Below are 19825 nucleotides of genomic sequence, written 5' to 3'. Positions count from 1 at the left end.
CCCACACACAAATTTCGCGTTCACTTTCCTTTTGTTTTTATACTTGAATGATGAGCTCATCGTACAGCGGACGCATTTTTGGAAGTATACAGGGTAGGCTGTTCAACAATTCAGCGATGAAAGGTGTCGTTGGAAGAGTATGGTATGTGATAAGGCCTTCTGATTTCAGTTTCTGCTTTATTCTGCATGCTCCCTGTGCCATATGACGATATTTCAAAGAAGCATTTAGTCGCGGACGCGGATTATATTGTAAGCCCGTCTCCGCGCTGCTCGCAGAGGATATATGTAGCAGATGAATGTTTGCGGGCGCTCACCTCACGACAAGACGACTCTGTCGTGTGCTGATCCTAGAGCAATAATTATGCATTGTCCATCGTACTTTTGTTGAATATCCCCGAAATTAACACAGACTGGCTTGTAAATGGTGGTTGTCAATATCTGAGGTATAGCATTGGCAAACGTAACTGGCGTGCGGTCAGGTATGAGTGCTCCGCTGATTATGTAAGCGCACAAAACCGATTTAAATTGTAGTGTACAGCCGTAGCATAAACATATGAGGAACCGGTGGTTACGGAGACACGGCTAGTAAATTCAGGTCAGTGTAACTACAATCGGCTCCATCATACGCCAGTTCCGCGACGCTGGCCTGTGACACACTCCTGGCGCTTATACAGACCGAATATACTACACTAAGATCGCGTCAGAAACATTTGCACTCTCGTAAACACACCCAATTTGCGAACAGAGTGACTGCTCCACATAAAAATAGATTTCAAACGCCCGCAAACGGTAAATCTCAGTCGTGAACGTGCCCGAAAAGAAGCGGCGCCACTGGGGAGCGGGGCGCGGACTCCCGCGGCTGCTTTCGAAACGGACCGCTGGGGGGATTTTTGTGGCGCCCCTACAGGCCGCGCTCGAGGCGTATAGGAACAGTGATGGAGTAAAGGTCATTGCGGCTGTGAAGAAGAAGCAAATCGGCTGCAATCGTGGGCCATGGGGATCTTTGCCGTGTGTTACACTCATTCATCCTAGAATCAGGCCATCTGCCATGTTAGATATCATTTGGCCCTGCTGGATTCCCCTGTCAAGCTTATGCGCGCCTAACTCACTGCTTCGTCTGTACCACATTCTCTCTTCGTGATTCTTACTTCCTTGTTTTCATTCAATGTGTTCTTTTTGCCTTTTTTTATTTCTTTCTATTATCTCCATACTTTTATTTCTCTAGTCATCTACTGCTAACCCATTCTAATATTTAAATATTTTTCTTTCCCTACAAAAACTACGTAATTTTTTTCAGTACGGCAGCCATTTTCTGGTCAATCCCCCTGAGTGGGTATGAGCCGTTTCACTGGTACCACCACCACCACCACTTAAACCGTCGTGGTGGTCGTGAAGATTGCGTACAGCTTCGCTACCTTCAAGTCTTACGCGTTAGTGTCAGCTTCCTTCATTTTTTTCTTGAGGTCCTCAGTTGTACAGAATATGACCGCTACTCAACTCCATGAAGCCTTCTCCTGTTCTTCTAACCCCACTTAACATTATGATACTATCCCTCCTAATGTCCGAGAGCTCCTCTAGTAGCACAGCCAAGCTCCCCTCGCTAGACAGAATTCACGCGTTGAGCGCTGCCATGTTCAAGCTCCAGAGACGGCCTGTCTGCATCAGAGATTCCTAGCACCCTCTGCTGCATCACTGGCTTGACCGTGGCCATGTTCAGGTGTTGTACAGCTGCTGGGGACTGAGGGCGGAGGGTTGGTTTGGTCAATTGTGAGAGGTGGGGGCCAACTACAACACCAAGGTGGCCAGATCCCTCTCTTGTGAGGGAGTGCTGTTTGGGTCCGAGAGCCTTCCTAGCATGGTTGCACGTGTCTAGTTTAGCCTCTCAGGTATCCAGGATGATGGTTACTTCCAGACTAGGCAGTACTCCATACCTGGGATATCCGGAGATACAGAAAAAGAAGACGTCGCGCATGTTTTTATGCTAAATCTGTTTCTACTGGCACTCACCTAAACAAGTTGGCACTCACGTAAACAAGATATAAAAGCGCTAAAAAATTGACAAAGGCTGTGTTGTGTGTTTCGTGTGTCTTCATCTGTTTTTTCGCGCTGCTATGTCTTGCTCATTAAGCAAGTGTGTTGCAAGTGTTCGTAAATGCTGTGCGTTCTCAGTTGACCTCCTGCACTGGGGTTTGGTGGACATGCAGTGCCGTCTCGTGCCCTGCCGCTATGGGTAGTTTAGTAGCAGATGCCCCTCTGGTGTTCGGCTAGCAAACGGGTTTAATGAGCTTATCGTTATCACTGTGGTTAAAGTAACACCACAACTGGATTCACGGTCAAACAAAACCCAAAAGTAGTGGATGTCTTTTTCTCCCGTGAACAGCACAGCGAGCTGCCATGCGCGCCATTGTCGCGCAGATAGGTGGTGGTATGCACAGTCTTTGTAAAACTTTTCTAGGCCAAGCCAAAAGCACGCAAGCCGCGAAAAATTCAATGTAGAAGCTTCCGTCCTGAGTGAGGCTTGAACGTTTTATGCTGGAAAGCTAAAGAAAACACTTTTCTTTCTTACTGCCATAAAGTATTTTCCCCACATTTAAAGGCAAAGCTTATTCTTTGAATTCCTTGTGGTCCAGAAGGCTTAGGATTGGCCTGGAAAATTTTGACAAAGTGCTTTCAAACCGCTCCTTGTGCAGCTCGGATTGAAATCCACTTGTGCCACTTGTAATAGAATGATTATAAAAACGAACTTTGCTGTCCCATTTTGGGATAGCTGGAAAGAGGTGTTTTGGCGGCGAAAGATGGAACAAGTGGAGCTGGATAGTACAGAAGCAGCCGTAGCCTACAAGTCGCCATAATCGTGGCACTGCTGGCATTGTTATCCCCGTTCATGAGAAAGCCTGAATTTTGCTGTGGTACTGTGGACTGAATTTGTTGCTTTATTATGCTTTATATTTGCGGAGAACAGCATCGTCTAATTCCTATTTCAGAGACAGCGGAATGCGTGAAATGTTCTCAGAACAGATGAGCACGTCAATTTTCTCCACAAGCATTCGCTTCTCCCGTGTCAGTTTTTTAAGTGCACACGAGCTGCTTTGCGCAGAGCCGCACTCATTCGTGTAGTACTCGATCCCCTTTCTCGTAGCAGCATTACGAGCCACACGGTCGGGTAAACCGTGGAAGGGACAACAAGTTTTCAGAGAATTGTGTGCAAAGGGGAAACTCGATCAAGACCTTGAACAGTCATGCGGTCGCTGACTTGGTCAGTGACCGCATTACTGTTTCTTCTAGCAATGCCTGAACTTCCGTCGAACTCGTGACTACATCAGGATGTGATCTGTATGAGTGGTCAAAATAATTCTATAGAGGGGTGCCTGGCAGTTGTAAAGTGCTGTTTACATAAGGCATCAGTGGCTGAAAAAGCTGGTGTTTACATAAGGCATCAGTGGCTGAAAAAGCTGGTGACTGTGCGTGCACTGTAGAGCCCGAATGATAACGCCTAGTTACCACGAGTGAAAGCAAAGGCTATGCATGCAGTGTTTCCGGAAAGTTTGCCTTTGCTCAAGATTTTGCAGCTTGCCGTGTAGCTGTCTCTAATGGGTGATTGGATTCATTCTTTTGCTTTAGCTAACGGGCACACACAAGGCCCAGCTGGTGTACCATCGATGGTGCGATGGAGGAATCATGCGTTGGCAAAGCAGGGCATTGTGATGGGTTTCTCTAATCTTTGTTCCTGTAAAATCTGTCAGCGCAGTGTTTTCATATATCAGCCGTTACGCCCTCGCCTAATCATGTGGTTTGCTTGAGCTGAACTGCACGCACAAAGCCCAGCCACTGCTGGGCGATTAGGCGCACACGAAGGAGCCGTTTCATTCTCGACTAGTCATGCGGTACCGCAGCGGCCAAGCTCTGAGCAAGCAAACCAATAAGAAAGAAAAGTGCAGCTTGCATGCCGGCGGCCGAAGGTCATTGCGATGCGAAGAATGACTTTGACAGGTGTAGCATAGTAGAGCTTTTGCTCTAAAATACATCAAACATATGTGGCCTATGGCATTAAAATAATCAGGTATATTAAAACTGAGCCGTGATGCAGGAATCCAAACTATCGGAAAGTGTCATTGGCGGGAAAATAAACGTGGTGCATTTTTAAAAATGGTATGCGTGTGTACCTATTGATATAAATCTATGGGAGTACCAAACCAGTTTATCAATGCCGACTGATGGATTTATGTGCGGGCACAAAATTTTGGAATTCCGGCAGCCCTAAAAATTCGTTGTTGGGTTTGTTGTTTCTTGTGGAGCTGGGTCTGTGTTAAAATGTATTTTAATGACCCCAAACTCTGAGAACGATGTCTATCGAGGATGAGGATAGCCTCACAGGGCTTATTCCTGTCATTACTTTCATGGGTTAACAAGGGCACTCTGCATATGTATGCCATCTTCAGAAGCACACGCATACGAAATGAGCGCTGAAACCGTATGCAATGCGCCAAGCACAGATGATTATTTTAATAGCCCTGAAAGGAGCTCCCTGCAAAATTAGTATAGGACCGCCAGTTCAGGCAAAAAAAAAAAAAAAAAAAAATTCATTTCGGTATTAAAGGGGGCCTGAGATGGATTTCAAAGTGTTTTTGTTTGTGTCAGAAAACTACTCTATAGTTCGTGTAGAAACAAGTCCAAAAATAGTAAGCATATTCGCTCACGCTAACAAAAGTTATTACCCCGACGAGAGAGAACTATTTGTTGGTTCAGCGACTTGCGATGACGACATAGTCCGACCTCGTCCGAGGCGAAGCACTCATTTCATGGTTGGCCGCCGGAATGTCCCCGATTTTTGACGGCGGCGGTTTGGTTTAGAGCGTCGTCGTTACCATGGTTACTTCAGCGAGTGGGTCGCACATGAGACGACGACGTCCTTTTTTTTTATGCTACCTTTTCAGTACTTACGGACTTTGAGCAGGAGATACTGGTGATTGCGGAAGTCGACCTTGCATGCGCGTGAGTTTCCGTGAACGGTAACTTATTTTTACCGTCGCTACATAGCGATACAGAGGCTATAGAATTTCTACCGACTGTAGTAGCGAGCCCCCTGCGCCGGCGAAATGTACGCTCGCGTTTTGATTAGATTACCGGAAAGTTCCGAGTGAACTCCCTCCCCCGAAACATCGCCCACCCCCTTTTACGGGTGAAATATTCAATTTACTGAAAGACGCGCGCCCACCCCGTAAAATCCATGGCTTTAGTGCCGCGCGATGAGTGAACAAAACAAACCCGAATCATCTCTTAATGTGTAGATGCGGTCACTTATTCGTCCTTTCCGCGCTTGACCCGAAATTTCGCCTATCTCTTATTTTTCACTTGATATCACTGTAGTTAAATTTGGGTGGGCGTTCTTCCGGAACTTTACGGCACAGCAAATGCGCTGTGCTCGGCGCTTCATGCAAGCAATCTTAGTTGATGTAGTTTACTACATTCTTGCTAAATGATGATCAGGAGCATGATAAATGACAATTTTTTTTAGAATGAGCGAGCAAAATTTCCGCCCCTACTCCAGCTTCCCACGCTTCCAATGGTTCAGATGCCTTTATGAACTAGCATAGCTCTTTTATGCTTTCAAAATCGTCTTGGGCAAGGTAATATAGGTAACTGCGGAATCATTCCAATATATCTTACTCATTTTATATCGAAATATTTAGCGGTGGCGTGAATTCTGCTTAATGCAATACTTGGTCCTAATTGTTCCCACTAGATGGCGGCGTCAACGTCATGTTTTCGATTTTTTAAGCTCTACAGTAGAAGTATACGGCTCTTTTAAAAAAAATTATTGTATTGTGATAGTTCAATCTAAGACGTCCAAGATTCAAGCCATTTCAAGCGTAAGCGAACAGTTCTGGGCAACAAACGTTTGTGTCATTTGCTTTGAGACAAATACGCCAGATGTCGCTACTCGGCAGAGCCGGTAAGCCGGAATGCAGAAACCGCAGAGTGCAATCCTTTCGTTTTCAGCGGCAAACGGCTACTCTTGCTTCATTTAACACGGGAAACGGTAAAGCGCGCTAAGGACACTAGGCAACAGGTTCATTCAGAAGGCCGGTGCAGCAAATCACACTTTCCTGCGATCATGACTTGACGGGAAGCAATGAAATGAAACTCTTTGGCAGTTGTCGTTACGGGATGAGCATGCTGTTGCCCTTGTCGCGACCGCCGCAGAGAATCAGCTGCGACAGCGTTTGGGCTTGAACTGATTTATTCAGCCCGCGTGAGCGCACTTGAGCGTGCGCCTCGTGATCACGAGCAGTGCCCGGCGTCGTCCAAGCGCTGCGTGCGGAGCTCCGCCTTCGTCGGCGGCGCGGCGCTCCCTTGGCGCGCCGTTCGTTACCACCTCTGAAACAACGTCGAGGCTACGCTCGAAACACAGATGGTGCAAAGAATCCTTTCGGGTACAGCGTCCAAGAAAGCAAATGCAAAGAAAACTGATGGTACTCTAACACCAGACACGGAGCGCTGAGCGATCACGCTGTCTGCAAGCGTCGTTGCTCCTGCGCTCACTGTATCCTTCCGCCGAGAACGGAGGAGCGTCAAGCCCGGTTTGGCCCGGTGTGTAAGTGCTTTACACTCCGGTATAAAACAAATATGTGCGACTGTGTAAAAGCACACACACACAAAAGATGTTTGTTGTAGCTTTCTGATGTTTTTACGCTCGTAAAAAATGGATTAAATCAAGAGCGCACAAACACGTCACGATTAGTTCAAGAAATAGCCGTTGCGCTCCGATACCATCGACCCCCCAAAAACCCCCATCTCAGGGGCCCTTTAAGCAAGCCTAAACTCGAGAAACCTTGTCATTTGCTTGCTTAACCATGGAAGAAGGAAGGGTGAAGAGGATGGAAATCAAGATGCAGAAGCGTTTGATAGCATTCCGCTGAACGAGGAAGGCATATTACATTTTGTCCTGGATGTATAAAAATTTTCATAATTTTGCCTCGTGTTGAAAGTTGTTACAACACAATAAAAGCTACTTGCACAAATAGATTTTTAAATGCAGAGCATTTCTTTAACTCACGATGTCACCCGGCGTTGTCGGCGTGCCTCGGCGTCCGCAACAGCCGTTCCAGGTGCGCCCTCTCCCCCACTCCTCTCCCGCATCACGCTACCCTCCTCGCTCTCAACAACAGGTCCGCACCCCTCCCCCTACACTATATAAAAAAATTATACTTACCGGCGCCTGGTTTCGATCCCACGACCCTGCGGGCGGAACACAAGGTACATGGTGCTCTACCCACTGCGCCACAAAGCCGACACAGAATGGAAGGCTACGAATGCGCCTTATATCCTTGACTCATTCAAACTACGTCAAGAAGTTGCTGATACAACGCATTCACTACCTGTGGGCGGAACGCGAGGTACATGGTGCTCTTCCCACTGCGCCACAAAACCGACACAGAATGAAAGGCTACGAACGCGCCTTATATCCTTGACTCATTCAAACTACGTCAAGAAGCTGCTGATACAACGCATTCACTACCACCAACTCCCCAAACACTAAACGTTAACGCAATACACCTACCCCCTATGCGACGCATTTACTCGAGTCCCCCTCGCGGGGAGATGGGCCCTTTTTTCTTAAACCACGCGCTTGTTTGAAGGAGACAAGGCGACTAATCCATGTGAAGAGAAGCTAGGAGACGTAAGTGGGCTAAATAGAAAAAGTGAAAGCAATACATGTCGCAAAACTGGCACTGACTTGACATTGCCTGCCACGTACTATATATACTGCGATTGTTCACTCTGTGGCTGCTCTGCTTTACCATACGAGCGAAATGACATAGCATGCAGACTGCACGGCCCTTGGCACTGGATGGAGCCTTCAATGCGCGAATTGTACAATAATCGTCTAAAGCACTCGCCTTATTTTTCCCAATAACAGACAGTAGGTGAAAGCTCTGCGTCAAAACGCTTATTAGATCAAGGGAAAAGTGTTTTCCTTAATCTAAAAGCGTTTTGGCTCAAACTATCATCATCATCATCATCAGCCTACTTAGGTCCACTGCAGGACGAAGGCCTCTTCCATTGATCTTCAACCGCCTCCTGTCCTGTGCTGCTCGAGTCCACAGTTTACCCCCGAATTCCCTGATTTCATCTGCCCATTGGATTAATGGCCTTCCCCTTCTTCTAGACCCATCTCTTGGTATCCACTCTGTTACACTAATTGCCCACCGGTTGTCGGTTCGTCTAACTACATGGCCAGCCCAAGTCCATTTCTTTTTCTTTATTTGAACTATGATATCTTCTATTCTAGTTTGTTCTCTGATCCAGGTGGCTTGTTTCCTGTCCCTGAGTGTTACTCCTAACGTTATTCGTTCCATGGCCCGTTGAGCCGACCTAAGTTTGCTTTCCAGTTGTTTCGTAAGGTGCAAAGTTTCAGCTCCATATGTCATAACCGGCAGTATGCACTGGTTGTATATTTTTCTTTTGAGTGACAGATGTAGCCTACTTTTCATTATGTGGGAGTGCTTGCTGAGTGCTCCACAACCCGTACCTATTCTGCGCCAGATTTCTCTCTCGGGGTTTGGGTCAGCACTAACCATCTGTCCGAGGTAGTTATATTCTTTTACTTCTTCTAGGGTTTCGTTTCCTAAGCTGAAGAGGACATTTTTGGCGTGCTTAGTTCTCATTACTTCATATTTATTAATATTTTTTCAAGCCCCACGGCCCTGATTTCTGATTGTAGTTCCTCAAGCGTTGTTTGCATGTGTTCTGCAGTCTCAGTCAGCAAAACTATGTCGTACGCAAACCTCAAATGGCTTAAGTATTCCCGCTTACCCTGAATCCCATGTTTTCTCACTCAAGCTTTATAAATACCCCCTCCACACATGCTGTGAATAGTTTGGCGAGGTGGTAGCTCCCTGTCTTACTCCCTTTCGGATCGGGAATTTATCGCTTTGCTTGTGGAGGGTTATCCTGCCCGTGCAATCCTTATATATGCCTTCTAGAAGTCTTATGTAGGCCTCCTCTATTCCCTGGTCTTTAGTGCTTCTAGCAAGGCCGCGGTGAGTACGGAATCAAACGCTTTCTCATAGTCTATAAAGGCCATGTAAAGGGGTTTAGTGTAATCCGTGGATTTTTCTATCGCTTGATTGTAAACATGGATGCGATCCATGGTCGAGTTACCCTTCCTTAAACTCAGCCTGTTCTCTGGGTTGTTGGAAATCCAGGCTGTCACTGATGCGACTAACTATAACTTTGGTAAACAGATTGTAAACAACTGACAGTTGGCTGAGGAGTTTGTAATTCTTGAGGCCCTTGGGATCTCCCTTCTTATGAATCAGAATAAGGTTGGCGTTTTTCCAGGCTATGGGCACTTTCTGAGTTTTCAACCATTGTGAGAATTGTACAGCGAGCTTTTCTAGTACAATATTATATCCTCCCTCCTTCAAAAGATCCATGGTTACGCTGTCGTCACCTGCACCTCTTCCTCTTTCTGGAAGCCTTTTCTACCTCCTCTTTAGTTACTAGTGGGACATCGCAAGTTGAGCTTCTACTCTCAGTAGTTCCCCTGGTCTAACGTTGCTGGTATACAACCTGGTGTAGAATCGTTCCGCTACCTTTACTATCTCGTCCAAGTGGTGCGTTATGTTACGCTGCTCATCTCTAAGTGCGTACACCCTGTCTTTGCTGATGGCTAGCTTTCTCTTAGTTTCTTTCAAGCTTCCCCCTATTTGCAGTGTTTCCTCGATCACTGCTATGTTATGTGCACGAATGTCATTTGTTTTACTTCTGTTAATCAGTTTCAACAGCTCTGCTAATTCAGTCTGATCTGCCGTACTTGACACTTTCATCTTACGTTTGGCAATCGGTTCCTTCATTTTCTTAGTTTTTCAGTTTGTTCCCCACATGTTGCTTCTCCCACATCTGCTGCTGATTCACTGATTGCCGATATAGGTTGTTATTTATCCTGTCCACACTGACCTCGTTCTGCTCATGTAGAAGCGCGAATTTGTATTGAAGAGTTATTTTAAACTCCTGCGATCTGGCTCTGACTGATGCCATGCGGGGTTTCTTAGTTTTTTTGAGTTCCATCCTTTCTCTGAAATTTAGCCATAGCTTGCAGCTAACCATCCTGTGATCGCTGCTCCGAATCTTACTTAGCTCTTATACGTCTTGCACAATACCAGGACTGTCAATTAAAAAGAAGTCAATTTCGTTTTTTGTTGCACCATTGGGAGTTTTTTTTTTTTTGTCCATTTCGTATTGCGTTTGTAAAATAATGTGTTCATCAACCTCAGGTGATTTGTCTGCAAATCCGACCAGTATATCTCCTTGACTGTTGCGAATGTCTATTCCAAAGTTTCCCACTGAACTTTCTCCCATTTGCTTCGTACTGACCTTTGCGTTCTCGGCTCAAACTGTACTTGGAGCATATGGCCATCAGTACTTCAGAGCTCCGTCACTGCACCTGCCGTTTTCTAGACGCTGTAAACTAATCTGTGCTCAAAAATATTTTTATTTTCTGCCAAATCTAGTGCCCGAAAATATATTCCATCACAGCTAGTAGGGGAGCCCATGCCGTAAGATTGTCGAAAGCGCCGCGCTCATGAGCGCTCGATTATCACGTGTATTCCTATGGGACCTTTGGTCCGAAGCCGTCCCTAGGTCGAGAAAGCCCGCTGCTCGCAGCGTATCCAGTCGCGCTCACTTCCGGTACTGTTCGACCTGGCAAAGCTGAGAAAACGCTCTTGAGGGTGACGTCTGCGCTTAAAGTGGTCGGTGTAAGCTAAACTGTCTGTAGGGAGACGCGGGTCAGAAAAAACTTCCATTCAGTCTTCAAAACCACTTTCAGAAAACTTTTTTTCTTTTTTCGTTCTTTGCCCGCAGTCTGCGGCGGTTCTCATTCCGGAAATACGTATTTGAGTCGTGGCATCGTGGTACAGTATGCTGTAACCATGTCCCGATGGCTACCGAGAGCGCGTGAACCACAGGGCGAAGCCTGATTGGCCGCCTGCTCAGTTCGGGTCGTCTGCTGGTCTGTTCTTACTGTGCCGTCCGACGACGGATCGTAACGGCTACTTCGTCATCGGCGAACGCCTGCACTGTTTCTTCAAAGGAAGTCAGTAACTTATGACACAGGGGAATATCTATTGCTGCATTAAAAAGTTAAGAATACCGTGCGCAGCTGCCGAGGTGAAAGTAGGTCTAGTGAGCCCGCCGACATGGTTCAGTCGGAAGCTGCCCCTTCTGGACCAGCGACAGAGCGAAAGGGAAAACAGGTTGCCGTGCCCGCGGCATCGGCGGAAGGGAAGCGGGGTCGTTCCCCTGAGCAGGCTATCATGTTGACTGGACCCGAATCGTCGCAAGGTACGCTTAGCCACCGCAGATTACGATCGGCCAATAAGATGCTTACCCTCGTGACGGCGGGCTGGCTCAAGGCATACATGCCGCCGAGTCGGGCACGTCGCTGAGCTGGCCTTGAGTTGCAGAGGCGCGTGACGCCACGCACCGAACGTATGGAAATGTTTGTATGTTGCGGTAATATCTACATGCCTGTATGAAGCAGGCGGCGATAAAAGGCATTTGCGGCTACTGTTCGCGATGGTTAGCAATCGCGTCTAGAATGCGTGTCCAGATAATGTTTATCAATCACTAAACTATGCTTACTGCTTGTCGCTAGTGAATATGTCCCATTTTTGACGTCGCATTTTTTAGCGCAGCTACGCGCATTCCTTGTTCCTGTGTATTCGTTTTCTCAAAGTATAAATGTTAGCCTTATTGCGAATTCGCAGGAATGATATCGCAGCTCTCGAGGCATGTATAACTGTTTTTTATTGCCCTATGTAATAGGATGTACAAGGCGTACAATGTTAAAAATAGGATTTTTAATTCGTGCCCAAATATTGGTTGTTTTGCTCTGAATCGGGTTACAACTAGCCAGTGTAACCTACCATCGAATTGCTAATGCTTGTCATATCAAACATGCCTTCTCTTTGTGTTCCTTGGGTTTTGCAGAGTCTAGGCATTTGGGAATAGCAAATGTTCAGTAGTCATTATTTCAATTCTGTAAACAATGGAAGTGACTAAATTACATTCACAAGTAACTGACGTAAAGTGAAGTGCAGGCATGGATTGTGTAAAAGAATGGGGAGGTAGATTTCATTGAGCTGACCTGTGTTTGGCCTAGAAGCAGTGCCAACACTGAAGGGCTGTTGCTTGTACCCTGCTACTTCACTGGGAGGGAACATGCTGGGAGGCACCCTTGTGGTGCCGTTGAATGTGGCGGCAGCCGAGCCCGTTGCTCATTGTCGGGAGTGCCTTCTCCTGTCCCAGCCGAGTCTGTGGTGGAGGCTGTGGCGTCGGAGGAGATGGTGGTCGAGACGGTGGTTGACGACTCACCCTCGTCGGGCATCAACCTTGACGACGACAAGGAGAGCACCCAGTCGGACTCTGAGCGCACCCTGAGTGCTGCCGACCAGGAGCCAAAGGCGGAGAGTGAGAGCGGCCGGGAGGCTTCGCAAATCCTGGCCGAGCAGGTCAGCTCCGAGTCCAAGGACAAGGAGGAGGACATGGAAGAACAACCGGTGGGCGATGCTGAGGAAGAGTCCAGTTCAACTAAGGACACTGCCAAGTCAGAAACCAATGAGGATGAGGAGATGCCGCTCGACGAGTCACCTGATGTGCCGCCTAACCAGGAGGATGACCAGAAGGAAGGTGAGCCCTTTCCATTGGGCCTGGCAGCTTTATTTTTGGCTGCATTTATGCCACGTGCTTATAAAGTCTAGTGGCATTTGCCTTGTTGTGCCCCTGTTTCAGCGTGAAAGCTTTACTTGACTAGGTTGGCGAAAAGCTGGCATCCGCAAAAGGCATCCACAAATCTTGCACCTGGAAAGCATGTGACCTGTCCCATCAGAACTGTTGCTAACGCTAACACCTGCCACACACAGGTCACATTGTTTAACTAAAAAATAATGCTTGCACTTTCCTGCAACAGTGTTGACATACTGTGAAATTTTTTCGAATAATGTTTCTACATCTAATTAGCTATGCACAGCACCCTGGCCTGCTGGTGACTGCTGCAGCACTGGGTGAGGCAGTGTCAGGTTTGCGATGCTTGGCTGGTGCCAGTTTTTTTGTGTGTTTTATTTCTCTTCTTTGCACCCTTTCACCCATGATTAAAGTACACTGGATGCCACACTTCGTGATAGATTACCGTAGAGTAGTGGTCATGTCATTTACCTGTCATTGCATGTCTCTATTTCTCATTCCTGTCACTTTCTCTAGTTAATTACATAATGTTGGCATTGGTGTCAGTTCCAGGGGGAGGAGCGATGTTTTGATGTGATAATGTTGGTTTTGGGCACAGCTGGCGAGCATGCCAGACTCATGGAATGCTAGCATAGTAATGTGTTGCCATTAAAAAAATGCGACAGGTTTGGGAATTGAACCCAGGTATTTACAGGGACAGGCAAGTGACCTAATCACTACTCTATGCCACAAGGAACACGGCATTTGAGGTACTTCACATATGAACAAAAGGGTACCAAGAGGAAAATAAAACACAAAGAAAAGTCGCGTGCTTCTAGTTTCAATCTGGGGTATTGAAACATGCCGTGGTGCATGTGGTTGGGCAATGCTTTGCAAGTGATTCACTAGATGGCACAAGCTGTTCTAAGGTGTGTAGTTTAAGCCTAAGGTACAAAAATGCATTGTATGGTAGGAATGATTGTATGATGGCACCACTGTTGATACCACGCCTGTCAGTCTTCATTGTCCAAAGTTCAGTTGATCACATGGCTGCACATTCTCATCTCATAAGAATATGCCTAGCGATACTCTGCAACTTTTTAGCCTTGCAGTTCCCTGCAGCTTGTTGCTCTTCAGTCAACTCAGGGTCAGCAATAGGAAAGCTGACATGAGTGTTGCTGCACATGTTTACTTGTGTAAACTGGTTATTTGTAAAAGCTCTTAGGCTTGGTTCCTTGCGAGTTTCCTGCACCTGTGTAAGTTTCTTTGTTTTCAGGTAAAACCCATTATTGTCCAATATCGTTTCCACCATGAAGTTTATAAATGGAGTTAAGCCTCATTTTTCCGTAAAGGAGTACTGACACGAAATTTCAAAGCTGAGATAACTATGTAAAACGCTTTCTTTTTATCAGGAGATATCTCCCAGCAAGTTTCAACAGCAACCGTTCAGCGAAACATATTTAAAATCCATTTTAATCTTCGCCCGCACGAGAAAGCCCAGAGCGGGCCGACGTGACATCATCTGCTACGTGCCCCAAACTGCCGACGTCGGGGCTCCCGTGACGAAGCCGACGCACTGGCTGTGGTTGGCGCGCGCTGCTCGGGTGTGTGTACACGTCATGGTTTTGGGACTGACGTCATGCTGCCCGGGCCTGTGGGGACGGCGAAAACCTCGGCCGGTCTGGGCGCGCGCGTGCGCTCGCTCGCGCGCGCTTCCAGAGAGGCAGCGATACGGCAAGAATGGTGACGCCATGTGATACATGCTGTCATGGCGGCCGCTCGGCGTTTTTTTTTTGTCGAAACCGAAACTGGCACGAATAAACGACGCCGTAAATGAAGGTTTACGCTGCGCTCGACCGTCTAATCTGTCATTCTATGATTAGTGGGCTGGTAGGCACGCATAGCAGCGAAAAAAACGTAACATAAAAATTTCGTGTCAGTACTCCTTTAAAATCTACCATTTACAAAATCATTAGTGGTTACAAGATAGGGACATTACCTCCAATGAAATTCACCTGCAAAGAAAAATGGTATTGTTGGCATGAAGCTTAGCAGTTGCTGGTAACCAAGAGCGAACATGCCATTGTATAGTGAATGGTTTGATGATTACAAAGTTGTGCGTTTTATTACAAAGTTACTACCACAAAGTTGTGTTGTACAGTGACGACTCATGCAAACTTGCTTGGGAGTTCACATCGGCATTCCCAAAGCTGCCGGAATAAAATGAACTTGCTACGCGCTCTCACAACGGCTTACAGCACATGCCAGCTGGAGTCGTTACTAATTGAAAATGAAGTAACTCCCAGTCATGGCATGATGAAGACAGCAATTTCCTCGCCTCGAGTGACTCACAATGTGAGGACTCAATGAAAATGCAAAGACTCGCAAAGCTGCGTGAATTGGACTGCCTTGGTAGCGCACTGTTATCATGTTTGTCGTTTAAACTGACTGATAAAGTGCTTTCATATCGGTAAACGTGTTAAAAAATAAAACAAAAATTTCTGAAATGCGCTGTTTAAAACCCACACAACATTTAGAATAGCACCCAGTTTTTTTCTGCCCAAGTTTAAGGAGTGATAAAACTGAAACTAAGGCCACTACAGGTACGTAGTAAGAGAGGACCTGATTGAAAGAGCACAACGAAATTTCGTTGCTCCTTGGTAATTCTTTTAATGTGCAGCACTTTAAGCGCCTGCTCTTGTGGTTTTACGGTGCTGTCCTCTCTCATAACTGAGCGAACGAAGGGGACACCGAAGACGACAAACGAGAAAGAATGAGCAGGAAAGTGTGAGGGGAAGGGTGGCATGCCGAGACGGCGCGAGACATTCTTTCCGGCTGCGACGCACTACGAGATGACCGAGGAAACGAAGAGGCCATTCGAACATGGAGCAACCAGGAAAGCTGAGGATGAAAGTATGGTGATATGTGCGAGACATAATCCACTGTGGCAACGCACTATGAGACAGCACCGAGTACATAGTGTGCCTTGGTGCGTTTGCTGATGCGGTGATCACTTCGTGAGACGCAGAAGGTGTGTGCTGTCACCCAGAAGACTGCAGTTTGCCCTGTGCACAAATTTCGCATTAAGGAGTATCGTAGTTTTCAGCCAAATTTCTTGTATTTTGGTTAAACCAAGCCATGTTGTGTTTTGCCTTTTTTTAACATGTAGTGGTGATTAGATATGCTACAAGTCTGAGCATTATTTTCATGCATAAAATTTTTGATTGTGAATGTGGTAAGGCATAATGGAATTAAACGGGTGCAAAAGGCATAAACTTCACGTGTAATGCTATTTGATATCTTAGTGCCTATAGATGGTAATGGTGTTACAGGGTCATATTTTGAGCACACAAGCCAGATTATCCGTAGTTACTTTCAGTATTTCCACTGCATTGTTAGGATTCCTTCTTCTCACATTGCACATTTCCCAGAATGGTTTGAAATAGTTGGTCGGGGACTAACGGGCGTGATCAGGATGTGATCATGGAAAGCCTGCCAGCACAGTGTAGTATAGAATGATAGGAGCATCTGTGTGCACTGACTTGGCGAAGGGCGTCGACACGTGGGTCAGGAGGGGTGTGAAACGCGGGTCGTTCTGTTGCTGCCGTGGCCCCGCAGAGGATGAGAAGATGCTGCCGGCAGCCGACGAGGAGGAAGCCGAGTCCAAAGATGCCTGGGCACCCGAGACGGTCAGCTCGCCGTCGCCAGCCGGGGAGACCTTGTCCAACCCGGATGAGCACCAGAGTGAGGACGACGACAAGCTGAAAGATGACAAGTCGTCCGTTGAGGATGCCAAGACACCTGAGACTCCGAGTGGCACTGAGCCGGACCTGAAGGATGATAACTCGCAGCACGTCGAGTCCAGCACCGAGGACGGGGTCGGGGAGCTCGGCAAGCGTCTGCTCGGCTCCTCCGTGGGAGATTCGGTGCCCAACAGCCCAGCCTCGCTGGTGCAAGGGTGAGTGGTGGGGGCGGCACCCGCCGCTGGCAGGCATTGAGAGTTCTTCCGCAAGGGCACCGAGAACCAAATTCGTGCCCCAGAAATTTTTATTTTTATTTTATGTTTAGTCTGCGGGTGCCAAAACAGGTCATTGCGAAATGTTAGCTTTGCTGAGCTATCGCACTCTATAGTTGTCTAATTGATCGTTTTCACACATTTCTATGCCTGCCTTGTTTTTGTAAAACTAACCTTTCGCCCCCAGTGTCTTGCGCTGTTTAGTATTTACCTAGCGCTTGCAGAACTTGAAAACCCTGTGAATTGGCACTCGTTTGGTAGTGCCTGAAGCAATTTTGCCCATTTTTTGAAGCGTTTTTGCACAAAACAAAAACATCCAGGCATTGGGACCTTTTCAATCTGCTCTTCAATTTGCCCTGGGGCTGGTGAGTCTCGTCTGCTTTTGTTTGAAGGCAGTCACTGTATAGCTGAAACAGCAAACGCAAAGTGGACTAAAATTTGTCGCACATATCCTGGGTGAGCCCTGCCAACTTGCATTCGCTGCATACCTTTTGCGTGAGGGTAAACGATAGATTTCTGCTTTTGCTTGCTGTGATTCACTTCCATGTAAACCTTGGGTCAGTGTCCCTGGTAAAGGCAGTGGCTTGTGATGCATGGGCTGGCTTCGTGCCCCATGCCTCACTAGGTACTTAAACACTAAGGGAGCATCACAGTAATGGTACTGTGCATTTTCTTGTCCATTTAACTAGGATGTGAGTGTAGGTATATTTTTCTGTTACTAGCTAGCACAATATGGTACAATTTGCTGGTGACCTCCTTGGAATGCTTCGGGGATATTTCCATCGTGAAGGGGCTACTACCATTTTGCTGTGCATTCTTAAAGTGCCCATAGCTGGTTCAAGCCAGCACTCTTCCTGTTTTGAGACCCATTTAATTAAGAAAGAGAGAGGCTGCTTCCATCACAAAGTTGTACAGTCTACACTATACCTGAATTCGTAGACCCCCACCAGTTATGTACAGTGCGCAACACCCTTGTCTATAACACTCAAAACTGGGGACTCAAACTTGTCACAAAAAACGTTGCGGTCAAAATGTATGGTCAATACTTCAGTATGACACGATAGTTTTCTTCAGATGTTTTTCTGCCAAGGCAAGATACGAAACCTGTGTTACGGACAAGAGTGTTGCCCTCTGTACGCCCAACACGCTGGGGCCATGCAGTCATTTCTAAATGGGAATAGTGTGCACGGCGTTGAAAGAGGTCTATTCTTCAATCTGTAATCCTCTTGTTTTCCAATCTCCGCATACATGGTATTCACATAAAAGTGGTAGGCAGTCTTGTGTAAACGGGGGTTTTTAATGCTCATTGGCACGCTTGTTTTTCAGTCTGTGCAGTGATTGTAATCTTGTGGTGCATTCTAGCCGCCGTGAGAATTTTCGCAGAGTCGCTTTGTAGAAAATAACCCGGAGTGGCAATGTGTTTGCAGTGAGGACTCTGAAGTTGTTCGGGACTACAAAGTGTGGAAGAAATCCATAATGCTGGTGTGGAGAGCTGCAGCGAACCACAAGTATGTCCTCAACTGTTTTGTGAGACACATCCCAATAACAATGAGCACGCTGTCATTGATCGCTTTCTCTCCCAGGTATGCCAACGTGTTTTTGCATCCAGTCACAGACGAAATGGCTCCTGGATACCACAGCATTGTTTACAGGTCATAAAGCTGTTTTACTTACTTGCTTAATCCTGCTGTTGTCATTTTGCTGCAACTGACTGTTCATGTACCTTATTTGTCCAGGCCTATGGATTTGCTAACAATCAAGAAGAACATTGAGAACGGCTACATTCGAACAACTCTGGAGTTCCAGCGGGACATGATGCTTATGTTCCAGAATGCTATCATGTACAACAGTTCGGACCATGATGTTTTCCACATGGCTATTGAGATGCAAAAGGAAGTCATGGGACACATACAGGTCAGTCTGAACTGGAATGTTTGCCCCCTTTGCATTGTCTGTCAATAAGCTAGTCAAGTAGTATTACCACAGCATCATCGTGATGCGAAATATGGCTATAGAAGTAAAAAAATCAGTGCTGTGATGCTCCAAATTTTTGGCGGGCCCTCTCTAACCCCTTTTGCGGCACTTTTCCTATGGGCCTTTGGATGGCATTCGACTGACAACACGCATCTCCCATTTAAAACGTGCATCTTGCCAAATGGTGCAAAAGTTCTCTGTGTTTCTTGCTCTCAGGACTTCTTAGCAACCCAGCTGATGGTGAAAACGACAGAGACGAAGACCTTGCGCGAACGTGACAGCCGCCTGAAGAGGTTGGATGAAAAGGTGAGCGTGTGCATTGTGCTCAGCTACTAAGATTTGATGCCTTGAGTGTGTGAGTGAGTTTGACACTTGGTAGGCAGTTCGTGTCAGGCTTGCCGGAGTGTTCTGTTCGGTTCCACAGGAGCATCATTTGGCAGAGCATTATCTTCCATTCCATGTGAGCTCCCTAATCTATCAATGCAATGGCGTGAAAGCAAATTGTCCGGCGTAGAAGTCGCTCTAGGTTGCAGTGGTGTGGACAGGGAAGGGCTTCCCTCTTTCCCCCAAATTGAAGAATCCTTCCCAGGCGTTCTGTGATTTAGTGTATATGCAACATTGCTCCAGCACTGTGGCACGCCTTACACGAACTGCACTTCTGCCAGCATGGTGGGGATTCAAATTTTCATTAAGCAGTAACTTTTTTACTTTGGTGCTGCTGGAGAGGTGCCTTCCTTGTCTTTGAAATTCCTGCCGAGCATGAGTGTAATAAAATTTGGCAAAGCATTTCACCCAGCAGAAAAGAATTTCTGTGGAATGCACGTGTTCCTAAGCCACTTGACATTATTTTCAAAGGCTGAAAGGGCACTTTTGACAGGTGTCGCTATCTGCTTCTTTGCATTTATGACCACATTTTATTGATTTTGCTAGCAGGCAGGTTGAATACTCCCCGAATCAACTAAGCTGATCCAGCAGCTGCAAGGGCACTGCGGTGTCAACTGCTGTTGAATAGTGGGGAGGGGCTTTGAAACAAAGTGCACAAAATTCTTTTTTTTTTTTTTTTTTGTATGCGACATTTGAAGTGTAAACTGCATGCAGTTGCTCATA

At 46.6% G+C, this 19825-nt stretch overlaps 1 protein-coding gene across 5 annotated transcripts in view; it reads left to right on the top strand.

The window, feature by feature from the left end:
• The window catches only part of LOC144156227 (bromodomain-containing protein 8-like), a 97340-nt gene that overhangs the window by 58601 nt on the left and 18914 nt on the right, over positions 1–19825 (top strand). For all 5 annotated transcript variants that reach the window (XM_077688133.1, XM_077688131.1, XM_077688130.1 and 2 more), the window contains 6 exons: positions 12316–12696; positions 16348–16687; positions 18172–18252; positions 18328–18396; positions 18481–18658; positions 18935–19024. In XM_077688133.1, coding sequence (XP_077544259.1) covers positions 12316–12696; positions 16348–16687; positions 18172–18252; positions 18328–18396; positions 18481–18658; positions 18935–19024 — 1139 coding nt within the window. The remainder of the gene's footprint in view (positions 1–12315; positions 12697–16347; positions 16688–18171; positions 18253–18327; positions 18397–18480; positions 18659–18934; positions 19025–19825) is intronic.

The sequence above is a fragment of the Haemaphysalis longicornis genome, unplaced genomic scaffold (assembly GCF_048455015.1).
Source record: "Haemaphysalis longicornis isolate Haplotype H1 unplaced genomic scaffold, Haemaphysalis longicornis Haplotype H1 scaffold_1, whole genome shotgun sequence".
Lineage (NCBI taxonomy): Eukaryota > Metazoa > Arthropoda > Arachnida > Ixodida > Ixodidae > Haemaphysalis > Haemaphysalis longicornis.
This window is presented reverse-complemented; position numbering and strand designations above follow the sequence as displayed.